We start from the raw sequence: 19,237 nt of genomic DNA, 5'->3' as shown, positions 1-19,237 counted from the left end.
GAAGGCTCGAAGCAGGGTTGGTGTCATCTCGGGTGGCCGTCGGGGTGACTTTGCCGTACCGTAGCCTTCACCCTTGGCGAGGAAATTGCGGGCGACCGTTCGGGAGCGACCGACCTCTCTATCAATGGCTTCTGGATCCCACCCGGCGGTGTCAAACGCGAGAATTTGGGCTCGCTCGACTTCGGTCAGTCTCGTGCCACGGCCCATCGAGTATCGGGCAAGGTTGGTCGACAAAGGTACTGCAGAGGATCTCCAGAGGCCAAGAGGGTGGCTGCCTAGACCGTGGCGAAATTTGAAGTGCGCAGCTGCAACGATAGGCACGAAAATGCCGAAAAAGCTTCAAGTGGCCTATCATTTTTTCGCGCCAAAAAGTTGCATTTGGCGGTTTTCCGGGCGTTTCACGAAAACTCCTTGCCCGATTGATTTCAAATTTTAGGGTCTGACTCAACGGGACAAGGGCTTTCGATTGGAGCATTTCGCGTTACGTCACGATACATACCGCGTGTGCTTCGGATGCGCCCCAAGGTGGCCTATCTTTATTGCGCGCACTTTACATGAGATCCACGAGGTCGTCGTCGTCGTCCTCAAACACATAAGGGTCGTCGTCCTCGTTGTCGTCGCATGCGCTGGCCTCTTCGTTGGCTTCTTCGTCCATAAAGGAGAGGGCGTTGGACCGATGCCGCTGGAGAGACGACTCGCGGCGGCTCCAAGGCGGTGGCGCGCGTCTTGTCGGCGCAAAGTACCAGTCTACAGCATCATGACCATCCTATTCGTCGGCTTCAGTCCCTACCAGGTGCATCGTCATCCAAGAAGGACTCTTCGCTTCGTCGAACAGCTTCGCGGATCGCGTCAATGCCGGAGAGGTCTAGCGGTGCCAACGCCACGGAGGACGTGCGCTGTAGCGAATTGGTATCGCGCAAATCGTCCGCCGACGCCGTCCCCAGTGGCGGCGAGGAAGGCACCGTCGTCGTCGTCGTCGATATTGGTGCAAAGAGGTGGTTGAACTTGTCGAGAAGTTCGGCGCGCGCGTGGAGCGCATGCAGCGTGTCGGCGCTGTACGCCTGGACCGACGCCATAAGCTCGGACGTCGTCGTCAATGGTTTCTCGGGTGTTAACGCATTTGACGCGGCCGACGGCGCAAAAAAGTACTTTTGACGAACAAAGTCGTGGCGCGCCAACAGCTCTTGCTTGAGCGCCGGCTCGCCGGGCACCGCCAACCACGCGCACTCGAAGAGCACGAGGCCGAGCGCGACACATAAAAGGTACATCGTCATGCGTTCGTGGGGCGCAAAGTCGGCAAAGTTGGACGCGGCAAAGAAGAGAAACCCGAGGTTCGTCAGGATACAGAGCCGTGAGAGTAGCATGATGTACGTGAACCACGTGCCGATGTCTTCGGCCTCCATCGGCAGCGGCCGTCGCATCGTGCAGCAGAGGTGGAACGCATCCAAGCGCAGCTGAATCGCGCTCTCTAGAAACGCCAAGATCGGTGCGATCGGCGCGACAAAGATAAAGAGCGTCAAGAGACCGAACTGAACCACGATCTCGGCATAGTCTTCGTACAGATTTTCCAGCGGCGCGAGCGCGAGCTCGGCCTCGACGTCGTCAATGCCCTCGTCGTCGACCTTGGTGCCGAGGCTCCGAAGGTACCTTAGCAGCGGCAGCGCAATTTGCAGCGCGTTCTTTCCCATGCGATAGAGAAAGAGGCACAACAAGAGGTTCTCGACCTCGGGGAGGCAGTTGCTTGTTGGACCATAGTCGAGTGCGCTTGTGGTTGATGGTGAGCCAAAGACCATGGTCGACACGTCGTAGCACCCGAGGGTTTGGTGCTTGAGAAAGGCCGTAAACAGCAGCGCCGAGTAGAAGATGCTGCCTTGCATCAAAAAGACTAGACAGAAATGAGCCGCTTTCGACGTCGATGCATGCAGCGTACTCTTGAGGACAACATTGGCTTCGTACTCGGACTGCGTCATGTAATTCTCCTTCTCCGTGAGCCAGTACGCCATCTACACGCATTTATGCGTCAAGATACGACGAGCGAGGATTCGGGCGCGCACCCGCGACGTGTGTTTGGCGCACAGATTGACGACGCCGACTTGGCATATCGACACGAGCGTCGTGCCGTAGAAGGGCCCCGCAACGCGCACAAAGGTCGGCTGGAGGCTGTAGAGGGACACCATGACCAGGTAGTAGCCCCAGAGGACGGCGGCGATCACGGCCAACGACACCGCTTGCAGTTGCACCTATGACATCGTATCAACCACCGCGTGCTATCCTCATGTCGACGGCGTACGCGACGGTGGGTTGGAAAGAAGCGCTCGATTTCGTTGGTGATGGGGTTGCGCTGCTCTGAAATGCCGTAGAACGCTGGGCGCACTTGCTGCTCTTCGACGTAGCCATCCATGCCCCACGCCACTGTCGTTAAATGCTGCTTGCGCTGCCAGAGCTTGGCGTAACCGAACGCCCAGAGCAAGATGCACAGCCCGAGGTACGTGGCGTCGAGCGTGCACTCGATGTGCGAGGTGCCATTCGTTGTCGTTGCAACGTACGTCGCATACCCGTGGTAGTCGCCCTTGTGCCATACAATAATGTACACAAGGGAAAAAACAACGGGCAGGAGGAGGCACTGGGCGTAAAAGCCGAGCCAGAGAAAATACAAGGCGATCTGCTCGCCATAGTACTCGCGCACGGCCGTGAGCGGTTGGCGGAACGGGTAAATCCGGTAGAAAAAGTTGCGAAAGTACGCCGTGTCAGGATCTGGCTCGCCCGGGAGCTGCCGCGGCCGCCAGTACGTGAGCCACTGCGTCTTGAGACTCTCGAGATTGGTCTACCACACCCGTCGTATCGCATCCGACCCGAATACGAAAACCAAGGTACCCATTCAAAGCGACTCGCTGCGTGCAGACACGAATATGCCTCGAGGACACCGGCGTCGACCATGGCCGTCGTATCGATCTCGTCTTGCACGATGCGGTCGACGAGCCGTAGAATGTCGGTGGTTTGAAACACTGACGGCGACGTCTCGACCGTCGGCAAGTCGAGCTGGTTGGGATGACGCTTGTAGAGGTACTGGAGACTCGGCTTCTTGTAGTACGCGCCATACGTCGGGTACATGTACGGCACGCGTGCGGGCTTTTTGACAATTTTTTTCTTCGTCTTTGTTTGTCCTGGCGGCAGTGGCGGGTCGTCGGCCAAGTCGGCCGCCCGCTGGTGCACGTTGATACGGCGCGCAATCTGTGCCAGCGACTCGTGGGCAAAAAACTGATTCTCGGTCGCCAAGAGCAGGTTGCGACCGTAGAGCGAGCACAGCTTTTGTTTTGCTGTCTGCGGATCGTAGACGCGGCGGTCGGTAGCGACTTCACGCGGCGTCCAGAACTACGTGTCCTTGTGATAAACGCATCGCATTTTGAGGCAGTACCGTCGGGCCCGGGTCCACCGCGTCTTGGAACGGCAGCTTGTACTTGCGCCGCTCAGCTTCCATGGCAACTAACCGACGCGACGCCGAGAGCTTTAAGTACATTTTCTTGCCATCCTTGGAGATGGACACGCTGACCTACATGCAAATGAATCGGATGTCTGCCGGCTTCAGGGACGCAATTACCTCGAGACCACACACGGTAACAAGGCGTTCAAGGACGAGAACGCGCACAATGGACTCGAACTCACTGGTCAATACCATCTCCGAGTCGTGCACGCTGCTGGCGCCTGTCCTCGACAGCCACTCGGACGTAAACGCGTGCTTGGCGGCGTTGGCATTGCCTCCCGCCGGTACCGAATGGAGGTACAAGGTCAGCGCCGATGCAAAGGGCAACGAAGCTTCTTTGAGAGACTCGGACACATGGCTTGTCGCGTGCGGCTTCAGCTTGCGAGCGCGCTTCTCGCCGGGTTTTTTGCCGAGGAGACGGCGCCCCCACGCTCGAAGGTAGAGGACATAGACATTTTTGAAAAAGAGCGCGAGTTCAATGCCCCAGAGCCCGATGAAAACGCACAGGAAACCGTGCACATACTCGTTGAGCATCGTGGCGACCGTCAGCTTGCACGTGTCGCTCATGTCGTCGATCGTCGTCATTGAGAGCTGGCACTCGTTCTCGAGAAAGTCGAGGAGCACCGTTGAGTGCGAGCGCTGGAACCCGTCGAGGATGTACTGCAGCAGCGCATGGACGTACACTTGATGCCATCGTCCGTCGTCGTGCAAATCTTGACGAATGATCTAGTGTAACATGTGCATCAGCAGGGCTTGCGGTCGAAATAAGTACCGTTTTCGTGTCTGTATGCACGACGTAAAGCACGGCAATCGAGACCGATTGCAGCAAGAACGTCAGAAGAAGCGCACGTGTCTGAGCGCGGCGAAAGCGGGGCGAGCAACCGAGAAGACCCGCGACCGTCACACTCATGCTGTAGACAAGAAACGCGCCGGTTAACGACCACACAATGATATGGGACGTGTCAATAGGGCGGCCGTGCATAGAGGACACATCGAGGGCCACGGTGTAGAGAAGGGCTGCCGAGACCCCGAGTGCACAAAGGCCAAAGAGAATCAAGAGCACGTGAAGAAGGTGAACAACCGACCCGGACGATGCCGCCACCTTCTTGGTCGCGGTGGCAATCGCAGTCGTGGGACATGTCGGATCAAGCCACTTGAGTAGAAGCAGCGCCGTCCATTCGAGTAGTAAGAGAGCACTTAGTGAGAGAAGCGCGACTTGAAGCACATAGGTGGCGTCCACAAGCATGCTCAGAATCGGGCGTAAGCACGACGCAAACGTCGGGTCCATGGGCACGACAACGTTCCCGTCCAAGTAGCTGGCGTTTACGGGCAACGCTGGCAAGCACACGTCGTGCACCCACGTCTTCATCCACTCGGGCGTCTCGGTGACAGGCGGCGGATTTAGCAGAGCATTGGCTTGGTACGAGAGCCATGGAAGCGGGTCGGTGATTGCAAACGCGTGGTCGTCAGTGGTCGCATTGGTCGGCGCGAGGATGGTCGGTAGACTCATAGCATGACTACCGGAAGTTGTGTTGCTGTTGCTGTTTTGCGGAAACATGGTTTCAAACTGGCCTTGGAGAAACTCGAGGAGGACCTTGCCAAACTCGGCTTGGACAAACGACGTGATGTTGAGTGGCGGCGTCGCGTCCGAGTCGTTCAAGAAGAGACTCGGTCGATAGACTGTGTACGCGTGCGTCTCGTTCGAGTACGTCATGAGCGCGTTTTCCATATCGTGATGGAAGAGCTCGAGGGCATAGATGCCGAGGCAGAGGCCTACGAGGAACCCGGCGAGCGCCCGCTCAAACAAAGTCAAGTACGACCAGTTGGCCGACGCCGCGCCTTTGTAGCCAAGGAACGGCGTGATGCCCAATACGATTAGCAGCAGCAAGAGCACGAGCAAAAGCCAGCGCGGAATATAAATGCTGAACGCCGACGCTGTGTGCAGATAGGCGAGGCCAGCGGCGACGCCACAAAGGCAGAGAAGCGAGAGACCGGTGGTGCGACGCAGCAATGTTTGGAAGACGCCTACGAACGGCGACACGATCGGCGGCAGGTTGTTGCGGGGGTGCTGGGCGGCGATGCCTTTTAGGAACGCCAGCTCCTTGGCCTCCATGGCCTGCGTGCGCGTCACCATGCTCTTGAGCTACTCGCGACATCAGTATCATAGATGCATGCAAGATTTCTACCTCTTCAGGGGTCATCTTGATGCTATTGGGAAACACAAGGACAAAGAAGAAGCGCCATGGCTTCTTTGGCGGGCTGGCCGCCATGGTCAGGAGTCGGCGTAGATCGCGCCTCTTCAAATGGACAGGCCTGATTGGATGGTTGGTGCCGACCTGAAATAAGGCGCCAAATTCGGACAGTTCCGAAGTTTGCAACCATGGTCCGCGTCAAGGCGCTGTACTTTGCGGCCGCCCGTGAGCTCCTCGGACTGCGGGAGGAACATCTCGACCTTGGCGACGCGCCGACGACCGCGACCTTCCGCGCGACCCTCGCCTCCAAGTACCCCCATGCTGCCGAGTACATCCAAGACATTACGCTCGCCGTGAACCTCGAGTACGTCCTCGGCGACGACGTCCGCAGCCTCCACGACGACGACGAAGTAGCTCTTATCCCTCCGATCTCGGGGGGCTAAATGCAAGCAGACCGTCGTGTATCCATGCGTCCAGGACTCTCGATGCTTTATCTTTTCTTCCGTTTCGCATCGTGGTGGCAGTCATCGTCGACTTGCTCAGCGCTTGGCGTTGGAGATGAGCTACCGACGATGATGATCCAGCGTACTACTCGATATGAAATGGCAACATGGATATACCTTGTTCTCGAGCGTACGGATCGACGACCGGTAGTTGGTGAGGAGCGTGTCCTTCATCTGGAGCTGCTTGCGCTGGGCATCGTGGGTCGCTTGCTGGTGCTGGAGCTGCGACGTCAACATAGTTTGGTGGTGCTTGAGCTGGTCGATTTGTCGCTTCCACTGCACCTCTCTACGTGGCGTCGTTCGAGTCATTAAGTCGTAGCATGGAGCGAGCGGGCTACTGCAGTCGACTGGCCGCCATCTCGGTCGTGAGCTCCTCCTTCCGCCGAAGCGCTTGCTGCAAGCTCTCGCGGAGCTCGTGGACGAGCTTGACATTCTCTTGGTTCGCGTCGTCTTGCTTGGATGCATCCTTGGGGCGCCCATCCTCGACCTCCTTTGCCGCCTGGCCCTGGAGGAACTGCTTGTGGTACGCCAGGATACCCTCATGCAGCATGTCGATCTGCGCGAGCGCGTTGGCGCGGACGTCGTCTACTGCTGCGTCGCTCTGCATCGTCGTGGGCCCGAGCTGGTCAATTTGGAACTGCGATCTTTGCGCGAAAAATCCGGTTAATTGTGTGTATAACCGGATATTCGACATCGCACACGGCTGACTACACGGCTGATGGTTGCTACGATTTGAGCCGCCTTCTTGGGTGCTACTCGCCGTGACTACATCACACAGCTAGCGATTCATTGCCTCTACTAGTCGATCTCCTATGCTCTCCACAACACCATTGGGAAATTCGTGTTTGAGACTCGTTTCCAGAAGGAATGATTCGCAAATGGCCTCGTGAGCATATATGAAGTCAACGAGTCAAGATGATCCCGGTTGCGCATGATGGACATGTATTGCCAACCCGATAGCAATCGGACGACCGTCACGAGACGAGGCTGCCCGCCATGGAATCGTTCCTGCATGGCCAGAAACGCATGCCTGGATTGCAGCCGGGTCGTCGAAGCAGCTAGCGGTCATGAAAGCAGCACGGATAGCATCGTGCTGTCGGCCGCACACGATACGTAATGCAGCCAATGCATTCGATCGCCTTATATCGATGGAGTAGGAGGCGATGGAGGGTGCTGCGTTGGGCCCTGGTCGTGCCACAGCTGGCGCCACGCTGCGGACTGGTCCATACGCCGCTTGAGGTTGGCCGCCCGATATGCAGCGACGTCCTTCGTATCTGACGCATCACGAAGCTTGGACTCGTCGCGGAAGAGCTCGTCTTGGGCGTCGCGCCATGCGTGCTGCGACCGAATGTCCTCGAGGAACGCGCTGAGCATGGTTTTGTTTGTGGCAACGCTCTTTATCCGGATTAATCCGGATAATACCGCGCGGGAGCCGTTTTGCCGTCTTGGACGCAGGATGGAGCGACGTAAAGAAGAGTGCACGCTCACAGTACTCGATAACAATTTTACTTTTTCTACGCCCGCGTACCACTGCAATAGCGGCAAGTCGCTCGCGACGGATGCCTTCGGTGACGTGGCGCTTCGCGAGCGCTCGTAACGACGTTGAAGCTGGCAGTTTCGCGTAAAGGGCTACAGAGTCAGAGCTCGTACAAAGGGTTGGAAGCAAAGATTTTACACATGTGTGCGACTCGAGACCATTTTAACAAGCACAACCTGATTTGATATGTCTGCTCTTGACTCGTCCGCTCTTGCCTCTGCCGCCGAGGTCGTGCCTCCGTGCGTTAGCCGCTCGCTGTGGTCCTCTGGGCGGGATGGCGTGCGCCGCTGGCGCCAAAAGGTCATCTTCAACCGCTTCGCTCCATCAATGGACCGCGTCCACAATGACGCCGAGTTTACGCTGCGCAAGAAGCGCTTTGACGAACACCTCAGCCACATGCGCACGCTCGAGGCACAGTTCTCCACGCTTGTCAACAAGACCATGGGTGAGTCGTCGATCGTGGTTTCTTGAAAGATAGCTCATGCTGCACAATATCTTTCCATCAGAGTTTGGCGACGCGCTGGCGTCGATTGGCAAGGACGACGCAGCGATCAAACAGGACGGCGACCGCAGCACAAACCAGCGTCTCGAGGCTGTGCAGAGCGCAACGATTGCATTTCGCGTATTACATTATCCTGTCCGGGGACAACAAAAATGGTTCTCATGTCGTCGACCTGTAGACGGCCATGGAAGGGTCGGCGGTCCTGCACCTCCAAGAGAAGGTCGCCGCAATGACCTCCACCTTTGTACGACGACGCATTTTCTCATCGCGCTCGTTGCCTCATTTTTTGCGTGCACCGGTAGAAGGAGCCTCTGCACCACCGTGCTCAGCTTGAGCTCGACTTTCACCGTGCGTCTCGCCGCGTACGTGATGTGATCCGTCATCACTCTCGTGATGCTAATGCGTGATTGACACTAGTACGCCAACGCCAAGCAACGCAACAAGCTCCTCGAGGTGACGCTCGCCAAGCAAGAGGTAGGTGCTCCGCCAACGTGACACCTATCTCAGCCCGTGCGTAGCTCGAGGCGGCCTACCGAGCTCTCACGGTCGTCACGGAGACTCTCGTTGTGCAGTTCCGAAACCTCGAAGAGAACCGAGTGCAGTCCACATCCGAGGAGCTGGCAGAGGTAGCGTTGCAAAGGAGTGAATGGGTGTGTGGACGATGCGTGTGGTGTAGGTGCAGCATCGGTTGGGCGACTTGTTTGCGGATATGAGTGCGCTAACGACGCACGAGAAGCAGCCCGACGCGACCCACTACCTCTTGTAACTCGACTACGTCGCTCTTGTTCAATTTACAACAAATTGTGCAGAAAGCATCAATATAGTCTTTGGAGTCTAGGGGTGTAGCAGGACGGACTCGGAGCAAAGAAACGTTTAGAACCGTTTTACTCGTACAAGAAGATCCACTTGTGAATGGCTGGTGTGTCGGTCGCCGCGATTCCTCGGTTGTTCTTGGGCGACATCTCGGACGCCAAGCATCCATGGGGCTGGAAATCAAACACTAGCAGCATATCGTCGTCTGACGACGAAGCCACTCGGAGTGGTCCGATATCGCCACTCGCATCGACGTCGTCCTTGCCGTCATTGTCATCCAACGACGACGACGACTCGAACGTGAGCTCTATCTCGATCGGCGACTCGGAGAACGACGTTGCCTCACTATGCTCGTCGGCCGTGGGTTCGATCTCTAGCGCCGAGAGCGAGTATGTACGACCCGTTTTGCACCGCTTCGGCGCCGTCAACGACGGTTGGTCATCCGTCTTGACCGTCCCTCGCGTCCTCTACGCGCACCAGATTGTCGAAGCCAGCCAACATGCAGCGCACGCATCCCCGCCCAAGCCAGCACGTCACATAGACACAAGTGATGATGATGCCGACGGTGAGGAATTGCGGCCCGTCCTCTGCCTGACGCATCTGCACCGCTTCGAGGTAGTACTGCAAGCTGCAAGCACGTACTAGCAAGCATCGTATCCGACGGCGGGTCTTGTAGCTACCCGCAGCGAAGTCCTCCCGAGTAACACCTGACGGCATGCCTTACGTCGCTCCTCACATCGCAGCAGCCTTTCCGTGCAAGTCCCACGACGAGTGGTACCTCTCCTACGCCGATATCCAGCATCTTCTTGACGTGTACGTTCGACCGAGCGACGCAGTTGTGGACCTCGGGGCCGGCGGTCCCAGCTCGCCCGTGATATGGTGCTGCACGGCTACCACAACGTCACCGCCATCGACAACGACGCCAAACTGCTGCCGTGTGTGGAGGCATCGCTTGCGCCATTCTTGCACGTTGAATGTATGGACGCGATGCAGCTACAAATCGCACCAGCATCGATCGACGCTGTCGTCGCTAAAGCCTTTTTCGAACTGCTCGCTGTATCGACGCAGTGCGCCGTGCTCACGCAAGTCCTCGCCTGTCTTCGCCCGGGCGGTACATTGTTTGTCGTCGCTCTCAACAACGGCAAGGCGTGGTGGACACAACCTGACGTCGCACGTCTCCTCGCCCGCACCGCGGTTTGCATCGACGACCAGCCCGTCGGTCCCATCGTCGGCTCGCGCATTGACCGTTCGCACGCCTGTCGGGCGCGGGTCTGGCGCACGCGTGCGTCCGTCATCGACGCAAATCATCGCGCGAATTGTGATGCGATCCGCACACTGGCCGCGCGCTACGAGTGGCGGCTGCGGGCCTTTGAACGGCAGCTTCAGACCGAAGAGGCCGTCCACGGCGATGTGCTCTGTCTCGAGCTCCCGCAGATGATGAACGAAGATTTTCGGAGCTTGCTGCTTCGGCAGGAGGCGAGAAGCCGGACCAACGACAAGGACATTGCACGCGCCCAAGTGCTAAAGGAACCGTCCGTGGATGAGCAGGCGGCCCCGTGTGCGAACCTTGCGTCGCCGGCTACGGCAACCATCATTCCAGAGCCGCCAATCTCGGCTCGGACCGAGTCCAGAAACGAAAGCCTCCACCACAGTGGTTCAGACTTGCGGGCATATCCCGACGTCGTCGTATCGCCCCACGAGTTTTCAGATCTGGGGGACGAGGCCTTTGCCACCGAGGCGACTGACGGTGATGCTGCGTGTCCACCTCTTGAAAGCGAGTCGTATGGCGCGTCAGAGACGAGACATGGCGTCGCGGTCGCACTTGTGACGCATGTCCTCGCTGATGCCGCCGCACTGGCGTCCAGCCCCGTCAAGAAGCGAACGCGACCCGGTGTCGCCGCGACCGAAACGCGGCTTGAAAGTCATGACCACCCTCAACCAAGGGGTATTGATCCAGTGCACGGCGTTGCCGTCGCCCTCGTAAACCACGTCATTGCCGATGTGGCCGCGCACGTTCCAAGCCCGAGAAAAGCAGTGCTGCTTCAGAGTCAACGATCGACCGCCACCGATACCGTGCTTGAAGGCCAACAGAATAAGGTCATCGCATCACCCGGCGCAAACTTGAGCACAGCAGCCATCAAACACGGTGTTGCAGTGGCGCTCGTGACGCAGCTCATCACGGATGCGACGGAGCGCGCTTCGAGCCCCAAGAAACCAACGCCCGAGGCAACGATCGAGTCCTCGCTACAAGAGCAAGGAGTCGCCATCAACAACACCAGTCCAGACGACGACGCAGAGATGTCAAGGGTCCAAGCACAAGCGACAGATGCTGCAGTCATCTCCGAGACAGAACACCTATCGCCCGTCGCCGATGAGAACGCACCGGCGCTAGGAAGCATGGCGCAAGACACGTCCAAGTGCATGGTCGAGTCTCCCAAATCGTCTCCACATGGTGCTGCAATCGTCGACACCACCTTGACCAAGGAGCCGGAACGCCTTCCCTTCCAAGAGACGGATGACAACCCAGACGTAGCAGATGAAGTGCTCGAGGACGCTACTCGTGCGCAAGACATTGAAGCGCCAGCGCTGGCGACAGAGGCTGCAGCAGTGCCCCAAGCGTTCGAGTCGGCGCATGCGTTGCTGCCGTCAAGTCTCTTGCGTGCAAACTGTGAAGTCGATCCAGCCGCCTGCACCAACGATGACGCACCGCCTTCTCAGAGAATGCGCGATGCAGCCCCCTCGGTGCACCCGTCATCTGCCGATGGGTGTGCGCTCAACGAAGTCGGCGGAATTCTCGCGAGACTCGTCGACGACGTAGAGAACGAGTGCATTAAGGACGACTGCCGTCTCACGCTCGCAGCTCTCATCGACGCACTGCTGTCTTGAATGCAAGCACCAATCTCATTTGCAATGGGTGAAAGTGGAGTTGCCACCGGGCGGACTTTCCAGCGTCGACCAGCCGTGTGGAACACCATGCTACACTGTCCCGTTGTCCTTGGATCCGTGCCGACAGCATATATTCGTTCATGTATATGTAGCCCCGTACATGTACTACACTGTAGCACGACAACTCGAGTTCGACTAGAAAACGACTGACCTACCCCGGACAGGAATTATGGAAAGTGGCGTGCGATTAGCCTCGAAACGGCAAGATCGCAACGCCCCGCAGAGCCGAATTTCCTCCAACCTCCTCCGTCGCCATGAACATCTTCCAGCGCCACAAGACGTTCCGGCCCAAGAAGAGCCACAGCAAGGGCACGAAGCGCTACGATCTGCACAAGCATGCCAAGGCGACGCTCGGCGGGTACACCGACATCCTGCCTCGACCGAGGCCATCATGAGCTTTGTAGCGGCGACATGCGCTCGGCCGTTCGGCTGCCCGAGCACGAAGACCTCAACGAGTGGCTCGCCGTCAACAGTCAGTCGATCGCCGCGTCCTCATCGACGGCGCTCATGGCCTCGATGTAGCGGTGGACTTTTTCAACGAGATCAGCATCGTCTATGGCACGATCCTCGAGTTCTGCAGCAAGGCGTCGTGCCCGATCATGAGCGCCGGGCCCAAGTACACTGCGTTCGTGCGATGGATTCATAGCCGCACGTACTAGGTTTGAGTACCTCTGGAAGGACACGAAGAACTACAAGACGCCGGCCAAACTGCCCGCGCCCGAGTACATTGACATGCTCATGAGCTGGGTCGAGGACCAGCTTGGCGATCCAACCGTCTTTCCCGCGACCGAAGGTAGATGGCGGATCGCCACTCGCCGCGGCTAAGGTAGCGTGGCGTAGGCGCTCCGTACCCGCGCAACTTTCAGGCTGCGATCAAAAACATCTTTCGCCGGCTCTTCCGCGTCTACGCCCATGTCTACTACTCGCACTTTGACAAGATCGTGTCGCTCGGCGCCGAAGCGCACTTGAACTCGTGCTTCAAGCACTTTATCCTCTTTGTCATCGAGTTCGACCTCGTCGACGCCCGCGAGCAAGAGCCCCTTAAGGACCTCATCGCCAACTTGGTGCGCTAACTGAACCCAACACGCGCCTGTGCCTGTGCCTTGGCCGTTCGTTTGTTTGTGACACCCTGCCGCGTTGGAGACGCCATCACCATACATATATCGTCATATCGCTAGATCTCAATCATGTGCGCTGCATATGACCACGTCAAATAGCCGATGTAGTATGAAGCAGATTGCACGTGGGCTTCGTCCTTGGTGCCACGCATGGGTGCCACGATGCGGATGTCATTAGTCGCCCAATTTTGGTTCGGATACTGGATTCCTGCGTCATCCTATGCAGGAGGTGCGGGGCTCCAACCTCGTCGGTGTTGTACATATCTTTGCTTTCCCACAAGCGGTGGCAATTCTGAAGGCATTAGATTGGTGCCAACAACATCTACTACGCACAGCAGCTCGCGCCACGTCGAGAAAAGTTATTCGGTACGTCGTGGACGACGATCACGCGGTGTGCTCGAGCACGAGGGCTCGAAGCAGGTCCTCGACACCATCATCCACCGACCGATAGTGCTGCATCGTGTGGTACTTCTTGGTGCTGGCTTGGGTCTGAAGGCTTTTGACGACTTTCGGGCGACACTGTGACATACTGCCAAGCGACTGCGATCGCTGGTGCACATTTGGCGAGCCACTCGCTGGCACGGATGCCACACGGCGCAAAGTCAGTCGTGGCGCATCGGTGTCGACGAAGATGCTGCCTCGTCGATCTCGCATCGTCATGGCTCCTGCGCGAGGCATTGCCTCGTCTGCGTTACAATCGACCAGCGGCGGGTCGAGCCCATCCACCGTGCTGCTGTTGGCGTCGTTGATCGGTAGAGTCTCGGCGAGGAGCTCGACGCATTCAATGTACGGCCATGGATCGTAGCCGGACGGGACGTACTCGGAGAGAGACGCGCGGGTCGGCGCTGCGATGGGTCGAGGCACGAAGCTCTTGGCAATGGCGCTGGCGACTGCGGCGCGGATCTCTGCGTAGATGCCGTCTGGGAACGCCGCCATGCTCCGTCCGTTACAAGACCGTTACGAAATGCAGGTACGAGGCGATGCCACGTCATAGACAGGCGGCGAAATGACATAAATATATACAAGGTGTAGTGCGAAAGCTAACTAACTCAACAGGTCGATGATCTCGGGCTTCTTGACGTGCAGGTCGGCCGCCGACGTCAGCGACGACGTCCGAGATGACGTCGCCGTGCCCGTGCCATCCTCGTTGAAGCTCATGAGGTCCATCATGCCGCCGCTGTGCGCACTCGAGCGCGGCGAAAGCGACCAGCCCGCAATCGAGTCGCGCGCTTCGGGCGATGCCAGCTTGCTCACGTCGCTCCGCAGCACCGAGGGCTTTGTCCACGTCGTTTGCTTGGTCGTGTCATTGCGGTAGTAGACACGGCCCGTCGACTTGGAGAAGACGGGATAGAAGCCGGGCTCGAGGACATATTCGGTCTCGGCCATCTCTTCCCACTTGGAGCCGTTGATGTGCAGCACGTACGTGATTTCGCCCTGGCTCTTGGACACGCTGATCGCGAGCTCGTGCTTGTCCTCGCCCATCTCGTGGGTCGCGTGCCAGTTGCTGCCACGCGTGGGCGGCGGCCCGTTGGGCGCCTCTTCGTGGCGGATGGACGTGCGGTCCAGCACGAGGCTCTTGCTGCCGTCGGCGCAGTCTTCCATGAGCAGCTGGTGCACCGGGCCGTCTTGGCCAAACGTAAACGTCCACGCGACGCGCACGTCCTTGTGTTCGTTGCAATCGATCGCATAATGCACGCGCCGCGCATACGACTTGGAGCTCCACTTGGAGCTCACAAAGCGCTCGTATTTGAGCTCGCGCTCGGGCAGCGAGTCCCACTCCCAGCGGTCAATCAAGAGCACGTAGAGGTTGTCGGCTGTCAGATTCGCTTTCGCCTTTGCTCGCTCGACAAAGCTCAGCTGGTTGATGTCCTTGATGACAATCTGGAACGGGACGCTTGGCCGGCTGGGCACGGAAAAGTCAAAGGTCCAGCCGCCGGCGTAGCTCTCGGACGCGCCGATGCGCTTGCCGTCGAGCTTGACGCGCTTCTTGGCCGTCACGCGCGAGTGCTCGAGCGTGACCGTGTGCACCTCCTCGCAGCCGTCGAAGACGAAGCGCCAGCTCAGACGCTTCTTGGAGGCGGCCACGCGCTCGCCAATGTTTTCAATCTCGAGGCCCACACGGAGCGCGGGGGGACTGGGCGTCGGCATGGCTGCTAGTTCGTCGAAAAATGACCAAATGAGCAGACAGTCTCCGGATGCGTTGCGGAGGATAAAAACACGCAACCGGTGCTCTGCCGCGCCTCCCAGACACGCACCCAGCGCGACTTGCATATTCTTGGACAGGCAACACTTACCTGCGCAACAGTGATCACTGCTGCTGCAAGAAGTCGCCGTCCACGAGCTCGTGTAGTATGTACGTATTTCCTACCGGCGAACGAGACAGCTTCAACGCGCCGCAACACGGGCGAGACAGCACCCGGACCAGCCGCGTTGACAGAAACTTATGGTCCATCAGATCGGAGAATCGAATGGAAGCGACGATGGCGCGAGTTCGTTGTCGTGCGCCACACCAGTTGGCCATGACGAAGACGCATCGCTTCGCACGATGATGGACGCGGTCGTCGAACGCCGACTGTCAAATTTTGACAGGGAAAATGCGATCTTGTGGTGCAAAGTGGCGTGTTTTTAACGCGCCCAACCATCCGCATAACGGAGAGATGTACTGGCTTTTCGGCCACTGGACTTAATCACCCAACGCAGGTCGTCGACGCGCCGCCGTAAGCTGCGGCATTGGACGCCGATTGAGCTCGCTGCGTGCGCCTGGACCGGCGCAGTGTAAGATCGCGTCATGTCCTTGCACTGCGCTACCATCATCACATCTTCGCGTGCGCCCAGTGCCTTGCGCTGGGCTCCATGACGTGGCAGCGCCTCGTGGCAGCCGTTGCCATGGCGCTGGCCTGAATGGTCACGATGGACCGACCGCGACGGCAACTTCGAGGGCGATCGGGCGCCAACGATCACTCGCGTCGTGGCTTGTCGGCGTGATTGGGTGCGGCAAAGGCGTCCCTGTTCGAGTCGGCAGCGACGGCGCTTCGTGCGTGATCTGATTCGATCCATTGCACCTGGTTTCCGAGTAGTAATCAGATCGCGCGGCCGCGGCGCGTGTGGTCAGACGTCATGGTCGGTCTCCTCCAGCTGCTGCTGCTCCTCGGTCTCTTGCTGCTTGGTGCTGTCTCGGCAGGATGGATTTCGGGGGAGTATAGCGTCGGCAACAGCGTGCGCGACTGGACCTTTCGCCTTGCCGTCGACGGAAACCACGTTGTCGCGCTGGCCCACTCGGCCGAGCGCTGGCGCGTCTACGCGTCGCGGGACGGCGGCCCCATGACCATGATGCAGCGCGCCACCGACGGTCGCTGCCTCACGTTCGTGCCAGGTCCGCCATCGCCTTCGATCGCACTGACGTCTTGCTGCGCCAAGACGACGGCGCAGCAGTGGCACATGGCACCGCACGCGCTTCGGAGCGACTGGATTGCGTCCAACGGGCTGTGCGTGACCGTGCACAACAACGGAAGCGGCCGCTTTGCGCCGCCTGTGCTCGAACCCTGTGCCCGCGGCCGGCCCGACCAGCAACTGTATTTTTTCGCATAACCAATACTCAAAGATGATGCATTCAACGACACCGAAATGCAAGACGACGAGCGGGCTTAGACGGTCGTGGGCAGGCCGAGCTCGGCGATCGTCACGTCGCGCACTACAGTCGCAACGATGAACAACCATGTCCGAGAAAGGACCGAGGGACGTACTCATAAACTTTTGAATCTTGCCCGTGATCGTGGTCGGAAACTCCGACTTGAAGAGAAAGTACTTGGGCACTTTAAAGTGCGCGAGTTCGGCCGCGAGGTGCGCGCGCAGCGCCGCTTCCATCTCGTCGAGCGATGTCGTCGACTCGTCTTGCAAATGCACCCACGCGCACACTTGCTCGCCGTAGACCTTGTCGGGCACGCCAATCACGCTCGCGTTTGCGACGCTCGGGTGGGCAAACAGCACTTCTTCAATCTCGCGCGGGTAGATGTTTTCGCCACCTGCAATAGCATCATCATATTACCTCCACGTTCAAGCAACGTCTCATCAATGTACCTCGAATGATGACGTCCTTGGACCGACCGACAATGCGGCAGTACCTATCGCCCTCGCTTTAGGGTTGGGGAAATACACCGAGGGGTAGGTACGCACCCGCGCTCGTCCATGGCCACAATGTCGCCGGTGTGCATCCAGCCGTCTTCAATGGACTTGGCCGTCTCTTTTGGCTGATCCCAGTAGCCTACCGATCGCATGCAGTATCGATCAAGCAGAGCCTCGACGTACCTTGCATGATATGGTAGCCCTTGACCATGAGCTCGCCAGCTTGGTTCGGGCCGAGCTCTTTGGACGCGTCTTCGACGTCGACGACCTTGGCGTCCACAAACGGCAAGAGTGCGCCGACCGTTGCGACGCGGTCGTCGAGGGCATCGTCGCCGCGGGTTTGAAAGCTCAGCGGACTCGTCTACACCCAACGAGATATGAGTTCTGAGATGCCGTGGGCAGGTTGCTCGACAATGTAGTACCTCGGTCATGCCGTAGCCAATGGTCATTTCTGGTGCGAACGTGAGCACCTCTTGCATGATCTCGATCGGGCACGGAGCGCCGGCCATGATGCCCGTTCGAAGCGTTTTGACGCGCTCCAGATGGAACGTCGGCGAGTTGAGCATGCGAATGAACATGGTCGGCACACCGTAAAGCGACGTGCAGCCCTCCATCTCGACCGCGTTGAGCGCCGCGACTTCGTTAAACTGCTTGGACGGGTACACCGCGGTGCCTAGTCGAGACAGGAGTCCACTTTGCTCTCGCGATGAAGAAGAAGAAAAGTCGTACTGGCATGGGCAAGGCACGCGAGGTTGCCGAGCACGACGCCAAAGCAGTGGTAGAGCGGCACGGGAATGCACACGCGATCTTTTGTCGAGTACCCGCAGCGCTGGCCGGCAAAGTACCCGTTGTTGAGCAAGTTGCGGTGCGTTAGCGCCGCGCCCTTTGGCGTGCCCGTCGTCCCGGACGTGAACTGGATGTTGATGACGTCGTCCGGTGAAATCTCGGGCGTCGGCGGCGCGGCCCGCGTGCCTGCGTGCTCGATCAAGTCGTGGAGCGCGACCATACCGGGAAACGTCTTGTCGCGTGCGTCGTGCAAGATGTACTTGAGGTGCGGCAGCGCCTGCAGCGAGAGCGGCTGGACGTGTTCGGTATGCAGCATCGGCGAGGCTTCCGAGAGCAATTCGGGCAAGAGCGAGTCGAGCACTTGGATGTAGTCGGTGCCATGCACGGTTGGCGTGATCAGAATGGCCTAGTACGTCGTCAATCGGTAGTACAGCTACAGGACCTCTCAACAGTGCATGTACCTTGCACTGCACGAGGTTCATTGCAAACTCAAACTCGTGGGCGCGGTACGCAGGGTTGACGTTGACGAGCACGGCGCCAATCTTGGCGCAGGCCATTTGCACTAAGCGAGTGCTATATTCGCTTCAATTGACAAGAGGCAGGACGTACCGAGGTAGTAGTCGCCCGTGTTGGGCAGCCACGCGCCAAAGCGGTCGCCCTTCTCGAGGCCCATCCAGCGCAGCGCGTGCGCCATCGCATCGACCTACGCCATGTTCATGCGCGCACCAGCGCTTGGTTGCTACCTTGGCGTTGACCTCGTGGTACGTCCAGCGAATGTCTTCTTCGACCGCAACCAAGGCCGTTTGGTCCGGGTGCTCGCGGGCGACGGCCTCGAGCATCTCGCCGATGGTGCACTCGAGCATCGGGGGGCTGCGCGGGCCCGAGAACGTGGTGAGCGCACGCCATGCCACTCGACTGGGCGACGGGCGGACCAGAGCGCGGGGCGGTAGGGTGCGCGGCGCGAGGGCGCGGTGGCGGAGGGCACGAAGGAGCATTGGCGTTGTCGAGGCGACTTGGAAACTAAGCGAAACCAGACAGCCAAGGTTCTGAGCTTGACCAGATTCCGACAAACTAGTATCTTTTCCAGCCAAAGGCAACCTCGATCAAAGCCGAACGACGTGGTTTTTCCCAGCTGGTTAACGTTTTTGTATGGGGAAGCACTCAACTTCAACGTGGGAAATGTAATTTGCACGTCCACACACCTCCGAAAGGGTGCATTCCTTGCCGATCGCGACCT

At 58.7% G+C, this 19,237-nt stretch overlaps 8 protein-coding genes across 8 annotated transcripts; 4 read left to right on the top strand and 4 right to left on the bottom strand.

Moving 5' to 3' along the window:
• Window positions 1–550: 550 nt before the first annotated feature.
• Window positions 551–5,615, bottom strand: SPRG_19347 (hypothetical protein; the record flags this gene model as incomplete). Its single annotated transcript, XM_012340366.1, has 9 exons — window positions 551–747; window positions 791–1,885; window positions 1,931–2,003; window positions 2,055–2,240; window positions 2,291–2,824; window positions 2,875–3,372; window positions 3,416–3,550; window positions 3,599–4,207; window positions 4,254–5,615. The coding sequence occupies 9 exons, from the start codon at window positions 5,613–5,615 to the stop codon at window positions 551–553; spliced, it is 4,689 nt and encodes a 1,562-aa protein (XP_012195756.1).
• Window positions 5,616–6,212: 597 nt separating this feature from the next.
• Window positions 6,213–6,783, bottom strand: SPRG_19346 (hypothetical protein; the record flags this gene model as incomplete). Its single annotated transcript, XM_012340365.1, has 3 exons — window positions 6,213–6,236; window positions 6,294–6,462; window positions 6,515–6,783. The coding sequence occupies 3 exons, from the start codon at window positions 6,781–6,783 to the stop codon at window positions 6,213–6,215; spliced, it is 462 nt and encodes a 153-aa protein (XP_012195755.1).
• A 1,116-nt stretch (window positions 6,784–7,899) lies between these two features.
• On the top strand, window positions 7,900–8,981 carry SPRG_19345 (hypothetical protein; the record flags this gene model as incomplete). Its single annotated transcript, XM_012340364.1, has 7 exons — window positions 7,900–8,158; window positions 8,220–8,335; window positions 8,394–8,459; window positions 8,518–8,577; window positions 8,633–8,689; window positions 8,734–8,841; window positions 8,892–8,981. The coding sequence occupies 7 exons, from the start codon at window positions 7,900–7,902 to the stop codon at window positions 8,979–8,981; spliced, it is 756 nt and encodes a 251-aa protein (XP_012195754.1).
• Window positions 8,982–9,268: 287 nt separating this feature from the next.
• Window positions 9,269–9,770, top strand: SPRG_22101 (hypothetical protein; the record flags this gene model as incomplete). The annotated part of the gene is made up of 2 exons (XM_012340389.1): window positions 9,269–9,643; window positions 9,705–9,770. Coding segments are annotated over 2 exons (441 nt in total), but the record flags the coding sequence as incomplete, so codon positions are not given.
• Window positions 9,771–9,904: 134 nt separating this feature from the next.
• On the top strand, window positions 9,905–11,914 carry SPRG_22100 (hypothetical protein; the record flags this gene model as incomplete). The annotated part of the gene is made up of 1 exon (XM_012340388.1): window positions 9,905–11,914. The coding sequence occupies one exon, from the start codon at window positions 9,905–9,907 to the stop codon at window positions 11,912–11,914; it is 2,010 nt and encodes a 669-aa protein (XP_012195778.1).
• A 314-nt stretch (window positions 11,915–12,228) lies between these two features.
• On the top strand, window positions 12,229–13,047 carry SPRG_19343 (mps one binder kinase activator-like 1 B; the record flags this gene model as incomplete). The annotated part of the gene is made up of 5 exons (XM_012340363.1): window positions 12,229–12,332; window positions 12,379–12,446; window positions 12,497–12,590; window positions 12,634–12,767; window positions 12,815–13,047. The coding sequence occupies 5 exons, from the start codon at window positions 12,229–12,231 to the stop codon at window positions 13,045–13,047; spliced, it is 633 nt and encodes a 210-aa protein (XP_012195753.1).
• Window positions 13,048–14,136: 1,089 nt separating this feature from the next.
• On the bottom strand, window positions 14,137–15,240 carry SPRG_19342 (hypothetical protein; the record flags this gene model as incomplete). Its single annotated transcript, XM_012340362.1, has 1 exon — window positions 14,137–15,240. One exon carries the CDS (start codon window positions 15,238–15,240, stop codon window positions 14,137–14,139), a length of 1,104 nt encoding a protein of 367 aa, XP_012195752.1.
• Window positions 15,241–16,651: 1,411 nt separating this feature from the next.
• Window positions 16,652–19,075, bottom strand: SPRG_01625 (hypothetical protein). Its single transcript, XM_012339992.1, has 10 exons — window positions 18,744–19,075; window positions 18,610–18,703; window positions 18,462–18,562; window positions 17,944–18,406; window positions 17,637–17,887; window positions 17,398–17,575; window positions 17,266–17,353; window positions 17,170–17,213; window positions 16,836–17,114; window positions 16,652–16,783 (listed from the first exon to the last, which is right to left on the bottom strand). The coding sequence occupies exons 1-10, from the start codon at window positions 18,993–18,995 to the stop codon at window positions 16,737–16,739; spliced, it is 1,797 nt and encodes a 598-aa protein (XP_012195382.1). The 5' UTR covers window positions 18,996–19,075; the 3' UTR covers window positions 16,652–16,736.
• Window positions 19,076–19,237: the final 162 nt, after the last annotated feature.

The sequence above is a fragment of the Saprolegnia parasitica genome (assembly GCF_000151545.1).
Source record: "Saprolegnia parasitica CBS 223.65 unplaced genomic scaffold supercont2.4, whole genome shotgun sequence".
Lineage (NCBI taxonomy): Eukaryota > Oomycota > Saprolegniomycetes > Saprolegniales > Saprolegniaceae > Saprolegnia > Saprolegnia parasitica.
This window is presented reverse-complemented; position numbering and strand designations above follow the sequence as displayed.

Excerpts from the sequence above, each read along its gene's own strand:
- SPRG_01625 (XM_012339992.1), bottom strand. The coding sequence starts at position 18,995 with ATGCTCCTTCGTGCCCTCCGCCACCGCGCCCTCGCGCCGCGCACCCTA. Across the intron at positions 18,704-18,743 it reads ACCACGAGGTCAACGCCAAG|GTCGATGCGATGGCGCACGC; the intron begins GTAGCAACCAAG and ends AACATGGCGTAG. Across the intron at positions 18,407-18,461 it reads TGAACCTCGTGCAGTGCAAG|GCCATTCTGATCACGCCAAC; the intron begins GTACATGCACTG and ends ACGACGTACTAG.